At 39.1% G+C, this 10,000-nt stretch overlaps 1 protein-coding gene across 6 annotated transcripts in view; it reads left to right on the top strand.

The window, feature by feature from the left end:
• Positions 1-96: 96 nt before the first annotated feature.
• Positions 97-10,000, top strand: part of LOC123520193 (glutathione S-transferase Mu 3-like) — a 67,903-nt gene continuing 57,999 nt past the window's right edge. Inside the window, exons 1-3 of one of the 6 annotated variants that reach the window (XM_045282232.1) lie at positions 97-419; positions 3,397-3,498; positions 8,289-8,518. In XM_045282232.1, the coding sequence (XP_045138167.1) occupies positions 3,398-3,498; positions 8,289-8,518 (331 nt within the window). In that variant the 5' untranslated portion in view covers positions 97-419; position 3,397. Of the gene's footprint in view, positions 420-523; positions 547-839; positions 1,122-1,143; positions 1,300-3,396; positions 3,499-8,288; positions 8,519-10,000 lie in introns of those variants that run through there. The other 5 variants (XM_045282235.1, XM_045282230.1, XM_045282234.1 and 2 more) reach the window with 5 other exon arrangements.

Here is a 10,000-nt window from a genome sequence, read left to right as displayed (position 1 = left end):
TCAAAGTTGTAGTATAAAGGCACCCGGTAGATGCAGGTGCACTGGCATCCCACCGTCTGGTGTACACCTAGCAATGGTGCGGCAGGCACTCCTGACACCTGGCAGACTGGAGTGCTTATCCCTGCGTCACCCAAACCTCACGTCAAAACTCAAGTCATAAACCCTCGTCACTTCCGTATGTCAAAGGGCGAGACGCCTATGACGGTAATCTCGCCACCAAGACTTCATCTAGCAGAGTGTACCATACTGAGGTCAACGCCACATCACCACCCGCCCCGACACGCCTTGCTATCACTCCCTCCCCGCCCCCTACCTGCCGGGCAACGGGGCACTGCATGACGGTCATCGACTCACCTGTCTGGGTGCTCATGCTGGGTCGCGAGGAAGAATTGTCAGAGCTGCGAATAACACGGCGGCCGGTGAGTCACTGGCTGGAGGAGCTGGGGCCTGGGGTGTAGGTGGAGGCGGTGACAGGGGAGCGAGGGGGTCCCGTGGTGTGCTGAGTGACGCGGAAATCTTCACTTTTCTTACACCTACATGGAATTAGTAAGACATCCCTTTCTGTGTGTAATGAATGGGTTTTGTCATAATTTTCAGTATCTCGGATTTTCTGCAGTATGTCATCACATACGTACATCTCAACTATCTTTCTTGTCTACCTACGTATATATAATTTCCAGTATGCAGAAAATTGTTTTTTTTTTTCTTTTTAGAGTACCTTGTTTCCTGATTTAACGAAGCATACCATAAATATGAATTGTAACTGTAGGTAGAAAATAGATAAATGGGACACCAACTCTCAACTCACCACAATGAAAATATTCAGCCCGTTTGAAACAAAGAAAAGTTACTTAATGTAATATAGCTCGGAGGCGATGTAGTATTCAACATTATATCTCTCAGAAGTTCAAAGATTAACGAAAGGTCAATTAGCAGGTTTGAGTATTATAGGGTGAGGATGAAGTGTTAACTTTTTAACAGACTAAACATGGCAACAAAATAGCCTCACGTGCACAGCTGAGGCACCAAAACAAACGCCTTCCATGTGCACTGACATCTCCTACCGATTCTAACACCTACAACACTGAGAATCTCTGAGAGGTGTAGGCAGGGACCCTAAGGTATTTATTGCTATCATTGAATTGAACGTGTGCATTGTGTTGTCACTGGTGTGTGACTTCAGTACCTTCATTGTTGCTATAATTTTAAAATTAACTCATTTTCCACCTCTCTCAATGTTTAAGCATAGTAAGAGTTATTGATGCACGTGAATAAGAAGTAAAACGGTCATGACACTTTGTGAGTATATAATGTCAATATTGAATTGGCATGAATATCTCAAAACATCTACCATTTTCCGTTTTGTGATTCTTCACTTATTATTATTTTTTTTTTTCATGGTAAAATGTACCAGTAGCGGTTGCTATAGGAAACTGTCTCAATGCTTATCGTTTATAATAGTTTTAAGGTTTGATAAACAGAGCAAGGAATACATGTAAGATATCAGGTGGTTTCGTAAAGTAGTTTTCTCAAAGAGCATGGCATCTAAAATCCTTTTGGAAAAAAAAAAAAGTGGGGGATGAGGAACATAACCTTTGCCAAAATAACCATCACTCAAAAGTGGTTTGTTGGCTTCATATAAGATCTCATAGATTTTATGAACTGTTTCTAAGAGCTGATTGTGGTATCTTGGAGTCTTGGAGGAGCTGTATTGGTGTTGTAAAAAAATACCTTTGATATAGGAAAATTTTTCTTTCTTTATTTAACACCCAGTTCAGCAATGTCACAAATTTTAAGGAGAGTATATTTTCACTAATTCAATTTATTTAACCTTTTTATGATACGGAATGTTAATCTTTTGAATCTCTGTGATATATTTAATTGTTATTATTTTTAGTATAATTGAATGTCTTTATGAATCAAATCACCTATAGAAAAAATTCAGGTTAAGATGCATTAGGAAACCCAAAATATAATACTGCTTAGAATCAATGGAATGCTGCAACCAGCACTGTTCAAACACAGGTGTGGGGCAGGACACCACACCACATTCTTATCTCCCTGGGGCTTCTGAGGTCTAGCTCTGGCATCACCTTTGTCTCCAAACTCTTGGCCACATGGGGACAAGACTCCCAGCCCTGTTGCCTTACATGGGCATCCCATAGAGGTCAAGAGCCCTGAGCCACCACCTGCTAGCTTCCTGGTCACAGAAGTTTATTTCCTCCTCTGGTTGGGGAAGGATGCATTCCATGCTAAGGCAACTGCTCTCTGACAACAGTCATTTATATATTTTGTACAGTTTTAATTTAATATACATACTGCAGCTGAGTTTACCGTGCATTTCCCTGCCATCTCTACATTGTATTAAAGTAGTTTTGGTTACTGGCCAAGAGCATTAAAAAAAGGGAGAAAAGAAAGGCCACTGTGATGCTAGTCCTAAAAGAGATGTTAAGAGAATCATCAAAAATTGAAGAATAAGGATAAAAGGAATGAATGATTGAGCATACTGAGTAATTCTTGCATTAAAGAGGTGTATAGAATAGGGATGAGAGAAAGAAGAGAGTCTTGTGCAGCAAAGCTGCAGGAGGAGGGAAAGCATGCAGTTAGTAAGATCAGAAGAGCAGTTATCACAAAATTATTGATGAAAGATAGCAAGATATTCAATATTGCAGCAGTGAGAAAGCTGAAGACAACCAGCTAGAGGAGAGAAGTTTATAAAACAAAAAGCTTTTGATTACATTTTGTCTTAAAGAATGGTGTTAGTGGAACCCCCATATATGTAAAGCATACTCCATACATTCAGATAAAGCCCTGTACAACTTAACAGCTAAGGGAGATGACTTGAAATGCTTGACTTCACAGAAGCTGTTTTATATGGAAATGAGATAGGAAGTTTACAGTTTAGATTATAAGTAGTTAAGGACAAACTGAGGATGTACAGTGTCACTGAAGAATAGATGATACAGTAGTTTTCTGGAAGGTTGTGTCAATTTGATAGAGGAATTGAGTTTTTGAGGCATTGAACAAAACTAAGTTTGCTCTGCCCTGTCAGAAATTTTTGAGTGATTAGAAGTCAGGCATTTCAGAAGTCAATCTCAGAATGAGCTGAATCATAGTAAAAAAAAAAAAATCCTGTTTCATTTGTCATTTCATGAGAACTTGTTTTTACAAGTGTCACTAAGGTATGGATAATATTTTTTTCAATCCTCTAGCAGGATGCAGTAACTTAGTCACTTAAACTGTCATTCTTTTATTCAGTGTTATTTTGTTCCTGTTCCCATTGTAACCATAGTAGCATTACTTGCCAATATGTTAGTGTACAAGTGCAATGCCATTTTTTTTACTGTGCATTTTAATATACACTGTAATATTATATCTGATCACTTTAATTTGCAGGATGGAAGAAAACAACACTGCAACAAGCCAATCTGAATGTGCAAATACAACAAAGCAAGGAGCAAATGATCTCAGCACAGATATGTCCAGTCTTTCTGTAAGGTAAGAAATAATGTTCAGTTTTAAAAGACAAGCTCAAACAATGAAAACTTTAGTTTGTGAAAAAATTATACCTTGGCCTCTCAAAAGATTATATATAGCTACATATGGGAATGAAAGTTATTTTTACACAAGTTTGTACAGGTTGTGTTTCATGTAAGATTGTGTAGATTTTCTGACATGTAGAGTAGACTCATTGAGTGAGCAGAATAGTAGACACCTATCAAAACTAATTTACTCCCAGCGAGGTCTAATAACTCTAATTCTGTTCTGGATCAATTTAGGGAGTGCTGTGAACTCACCATCAAAGATAGTTGTGATCTCATTGAACATTTCCCTTTGTGTTTCACAACTCAAGGGGGCAGTCACAGCCTGCCCTTTAAAGACACCTTTCCTTCTAACACAAAACTATAAGCACTTACTACACACACACCCTTCATTTGAAATTAAAAAAGGCAACTCCCAACCCAGCCTCAGAGTCCCCTTCTGGGGAAGGGACCATAAATGTCCTCAGGTTGGACTGATCTCTCATTTACAATTCAAAATGTTTTGACACCTCCCTCAACTCTTTTCTTCATTAAATTATGCAATATTCATGGTCTTAGATCTAATTCTCAATCTGTAGAATACCACCTCTCCTCTACTAAACATCCTTTCTCTTTTCTTCACCGAAATACAGCTGTCTGAGGCAAATGACAGTAGCCCTTTTTCTGTTCCCTCCTTTCTCTATCCTCATTATCTTTCCCAAGCTGGATGTTGCATCTATGTGCGCAACAACTTGACTTGCTCTTATGCCTATGCTCTTGAACCTTCCAAGTTTTCCACCATCTGGCTTTGACTCAATAGTCACTCTCTAACTAAATTTATCTGTGCTGTCTATCTCTCCCCTAACTCCTCTGACTGTAGTAAATTCTTTGACTATTTAATGTACAAAGTGGAGCACATTCTGTCCCTCTGTCCTTTCGCGGAGATCTCCATCCTTGGAGATTTCAATGTTCACCACCAGCTTTGGCCTTATTCTCCCTTCACTGACTATCCTGGTGAACTAGCCGTCAACTTTGCTATCCTCCATGACCTAGAGCAACTGATACAGCACCCTACTCGTATTCCTGATTATCTTGAAGATGCACCCAACATTCATGGCCTTTTCCATACCTCTAATCCTTCTGCTTATGCTGTCACCCTATCTTCTCTGTTGGACTCCTCCCATCACAACCTCATATCTTGTCCTATTTCTCCAAATCCTTTCCCAGGATCTCCCAAAGCAGAGGTGCCTCTGGCATTTTATCTTTGTCAGCTCGGGAGACCTAAGGGGATATTATGCTGATTTTTCTTGGAATGATTACCATTTCCATGTTGGAGACCCATCTCTTTGTGTTGAATGCTTAACAGAGGTGATAGTGTCTGGCATGGAGGCATACATTTCTCATTCTTTTCCTATTCCTAAACCTTCTAAACCTTGGTTTAACACAGCCCGTTCTCATGCTATACATGATCGTGAGGTTGCTTACAAAAAGTACTTGAGCCTTCCATCACCTGAATCTCATGCACTTTTATATCTCAGCCTGCAATCATGCCAAGTCTGTTCTTCAACTTGCGAAACACTCCTTCATAAATAGAAAATGTTAAAATCTTTCTAACTCCAACTCCCCACAAGACTTCTGACATCTGGCCAAAAACATCTGCAATAACTTTACTTCTTCATCTTTCCCTCCTTTATTTCATCCTGATGGCACCACTGCCATCTCATCTGTCTGTAAAGCTGAACTCTTCTCTCAAACCTTTGCTAACAACTCCACCTTGGATGATTCTGGGCTTGTCCCTCCCTCTCCTCCTCCCTCTGACTATTTCATAACAATTCTTCATAACAATGTTTTCCTTGCCCTCGTTGGCCTAAACCCTTAGAAGGCTTATGGACCTGATGGGGTTCCTCGTATCATTCTCAAAATCTCCTATTTGATTGCCAGTATGGCTTCCGTCAAGGCAACTCTATTGGTGATCTGGCATTCCTTACTGAGTCTTGGTCATCCTCTTTTAGAGATTTTAGTGAAATTTTTGCTGTTGTTATAGACATATCAAAAGCCTTTTATAAGAATCTGGCAAACTGCCCTCCTACAGTTTCTATCCTTCTCTCTATATCTTTATCTTAACTTTCCTTTCCAACCATTCTATTGCTGTTGTAGTAGACGGGCATTGTTCTTCTCCTAAATCTATTAACAGTGGTGTTCCTCAAGGATCTGTACTGTCACCCACTTTCTTTCTATTATTCATTAATGATATACTTACTGTTACTAAACTTCTTGCCCTATACACTCCTGCACTGATGATACCACCCTACACTTTTCCAAGTCTTTTCAGAGACAACCAACCTTTCAGGAAGTCAACAGATCGCACAGGAATGCCACAGAATGCCTGACTTCTGATCTCTCTAAGATTTCTGATTTGGAGAGAGAAAATCTAGTAGTTTTCAATGCCCCAAAAACTCAATTCTTCCATCTGTCAACTCGACACAACCTTCCAGGCAATTATCCCCTCTTCTTCAATGACTCTCAACTGTCTCCCTCTTCTACACTTAATATCCTCAGTCTGCCCTGTACTCATAATCTTACTAGAAACTTCACATCTCATCTCTTGCTGAAACAGCTTCTATGAAGTTAGGCATTCCGAGGTGTCTCTGCTAGTTTTTCTCGCCCCTCCAAATGCTAACTGAACAAAAGGCCTTATTCATCCTTGTATGAAGTACTCTTCGCATGTTTGGGGAGGTTTGACTCACAGTTTTATTAGATAGGATGCAATCAAAAGCTTTTTTGTCTCATCAACTCCCCTCCTCTGATATATATATATATATATATATATATATATATATATATATATATATATATATATATATATATATATATATATATATATTTTTTTTTTTTTTTTTTTTTTTTTTTTTATTGGCTTCTTTTTCACCACTGGAATGTTGCATCCCTTACTATCTTTATTTTCATGGTAACCGCTCTTTTGATCTTGCTCACTGCATATCTACCACAACATAGTGCCCACAAAGAAAAAGTTCCCACAAAAAATGCTTGTGAAATGTTCCCACACAATTAAAGGTGTACTTTATGTTTACAATCCCAGCTATATGATTTTTAGGAGAAGCATGTGATGGTGTGAGTCACACTAGCCTTCCTCCCTCCACTATTTGTCAACACCTCAAGTGCCAGTGTGCTCCCAGAGCCTGGTGAGAGAGGTTGTGTGTTACCTTTCACTTTTGTGGCACAGCACACAAAACTTACATTAACTTTGGAGCCATACCAAACAACTCCTGCTGATCACAATGGGACGTAAGAAGCTCAACTTGGAGGAGAAGACCTGTGCTCTCACCCTATTGGAGCAAGGAATGCCTGGGAAATGTGTGGCAGAGGAACTGAGTGTGAACAGATGGTCCATTTACAGCCTGAAAATGGAAGCAGCCAAGCTCAGACCCAATACCACATCACCACGGAAACCAGGCTCTGGGGGCAAGAGCAAGACTACTTCTAAGACTGCCTGCATCCTAAAGTGTTAAGTAAAGAAGAATCCATCCATAACAGCATCAGCATTGAAAAGTAACCACCCTGAGTTGTTAAAAAACGTGATCTGCATCATCCAACATCATCTCCAAAAGGACCTGTTGACATGCTGCCAAGAAACCTCTACTCATGGAAAGGATGATGAAGAAAAGGATTGCATTTGCAAAGAAATACAAGGACTGGACACCAGAGCAGTGGAAAAAGGGGATGTGGAGCGACAAGAGCACCTTCCAACTTGTCAGAATGGGATCCAAAGTAGTGAGGAGGCCCATTGATGTGTCCCGGTACGACCCACAGTACACAGTTAGGAACTGAAACATCCGGATAATATTATGGTGTAGGGTGCTTTAATGGTGCAAAGGGCAGGGGTGGACTGTATTTCTTCCCCAAAAATGCTATAATGAAGGCAGACAACTATATTGAGGTGCTGAGGGAAAATTTGCTTGTTATGTGGGATATCCATGGGTGTGAATTTTTTTTATGCAAGATGGTGCCACATATCACAATGCCAAAAGTGGGAAAAAATTTCCTGGCAAACAATGATATCTTTCTGCTTGAGTAGCTTGGTAATTCCCCGACCTTAACCGGATAGAAAATGCCTGGAATATGATAAAAGATGAAGTGGAGAAGTGTAGGCCCACCTCTATCCCAAAGCTAAAGGAAGACTTGAAAAAATTGTGGATTACTATGGATGCCTCTTATTTCAAGAAACTAGCCACATCCATGTCTGAAAGGCTTAAAATGGTGCTGAGAAACAAAGGGAATATGACTAAATACTAGATGTACACATAAGGATGCAATGAAACAAATACAAATTGTACTTTTGTCTATTTTTATCCAAAAAATGTATTGGGAACTTTTCCGTTGTGGCAGCTGTATTGTGACCTTGCTGTACAAGGCTCTCTTCTTCCTTTTTCCCTTATTCTGTCCAACTCTGATTCAAGAGTTAACCAGTACGTACTCTCAATCATTCATACCTTTCTCTGGTAAACTCTGGAACTCCTGTGTGCATCTGTATTTCCATCTTCATATGACTTGACATCTTTTAAGTGAAAGGTTTCAAGATATTTGTCCCAGACTTTTGGCTAACTCTACTAACCTTTAGGAAACTAGGAATCAAGTGGGCCTTTTATGTTATATTTTTTGTTGCTGTTGATCAGCTTCCCCTCTTCCATAAAAAAAAAATAAAGATAAAATGGCCTTACTTATTGTTTTTGTTGTTTTCCACACCAGGGAGACAAAGAGGACTGAGTTTTTACCATGGGATGACTACTTCATGGCTGTGGCCTTTCTTAGTGCCATGAGGAGCAAGGACCCTTCTTCTCAGGTAGGGGCATGTATTGTCAATGCTGATAAGAAGATTGTGGGCATAGGTTATAATGGGATGCCCATTGGATGCAGTGATGATGAACTACCATGGAACAAGGAATCCTCAGATCCATTGCAAACCAAATATATGTATGGTATGTAAATCACAACACATGTGTGTTATTTGTTTTTAAATGTTTAGACTTTATGGAAGGATGTAGTGTTGAGTGTGTGAGATAAGGGAAATAAAGGAGAGTGAGAGAACCAGTGTATGTTAAGATAGAAGTAGGTAGAAACCCATTCCAAGGGAAGAGGTTCTCATAAATAGGTATCTGATATAGAGAGAGAAATTTCTCTCTCTCTCTCTCTCTCTCTCTCTCTCTCTCTCTCTCTCTCTCTCTCTCTCTCTCTCTCTCTCTCTCTCTCTCTCTCTCTCTCTGTTTTATCTGTTGGAAAAAAAAATGTTCTTTGTAAAGTCAAATTAAACTAAATTGAATGGAGTACAAATTTGATTAAATATTAAACATACAAGGATATTAAAATTCTCTCAGTTATTTATGATTCCTGGTACATATAATTACAAAATGAGAAGTGAAGTACAGGAATAGGAATTAGTAAATGCTTGTTTACTAGTTTGAAATATGTTGACTATTTTTGTATTTTGTTACAGGATTGACGAATCTATTATATAATGTCTTATAGACATTTTGGTTATCACTGAATTAGCATTGCGGGAGTTGATTTCTTCCAGGAAAGTATAATGTAAATATTTAATGCCTGTTTAAGTAGATCTGAAGGCTAGATAAATCTTTGCCATGAAAGGGTTCGAGTGTAGGTTGGGCTTCCTCATTCGGGACAACGTTTTCCTAGCGGGTGGGCTTTGAGATAGGAGGTACCCCAAAAAGTATCCTCTTTAGCCCATAAATTCCTGTGAAAAGCCCACATGGTATAAATGATAAAAAAAAAAAAGGGCATAACTGAACAGGGATCAAGTTGTTGGAACCATGTCAGATCTTTGTCACTGATACCAACATAGTACTGCCCTTTAGCAATTGACAGAAACACCTAGAAATCTATCTAAAGGGAAATGAATCATGAGAGGCCCTCTGTTGGAGATGGAATTCCATGGCCAGGTGAACCAGAGGATGGCTATCAGGTCATGGGATTATTTTTGTATCTTCTCATTACAAACAGTCAAGGGATGTGTTGGTGAAGCTGCTGCAGAGCTGGATAGCATTGTGAGGTCTCCATAACATGACTTTATTTACATAAATATATTCATAAGGAATGATATACTACTTCATCATATGTCAGATCTAGCTTCTGTTGGTATTTTCCTTTATTATTCCTGCAAAGTACAAATGTGTAAAATAATGTACATTGACAAAATTTACAGAGTATTTTCCTTTCAGCCTTTATTCTTGTATTTTTGTTAAAGCTTCTACTAACATGCTATCCTTTTTTAAGCTGTCTTTGCTTCATATTTTCAAAGGTATACATTTATCTGTCAGCTTTGTATTAATGCATAATGTACCATACTTTCTTTGGGAGTGTTCCCCAAGGCAAGGGCTATAGTGGAAGTGCTTCAACCTCTCCTTATCCAAACATTCCAACTTTATCTGTTCAAGTGTTTGTCC

The sequence above is a fragment of the Portunus trituberculatus genome, chromosome 46, assembly GCF_017591435.1.
Source record: "Portunus trituberculatus isolate SZX2019 chromosome 46, ASM1759143v1, whole genome shotgun sequence".
Lineage (NCBI taxonomy): Eukaryota > Metazoa > Arthropoda > Malacostraca > Decapoda > Portunidae > Portunus > Portunus trituberculatus.
Note: the sequence above shows the minus strand (reverse complement) of the source record. Positions and strands in the feature narration are given on the sequence as shown.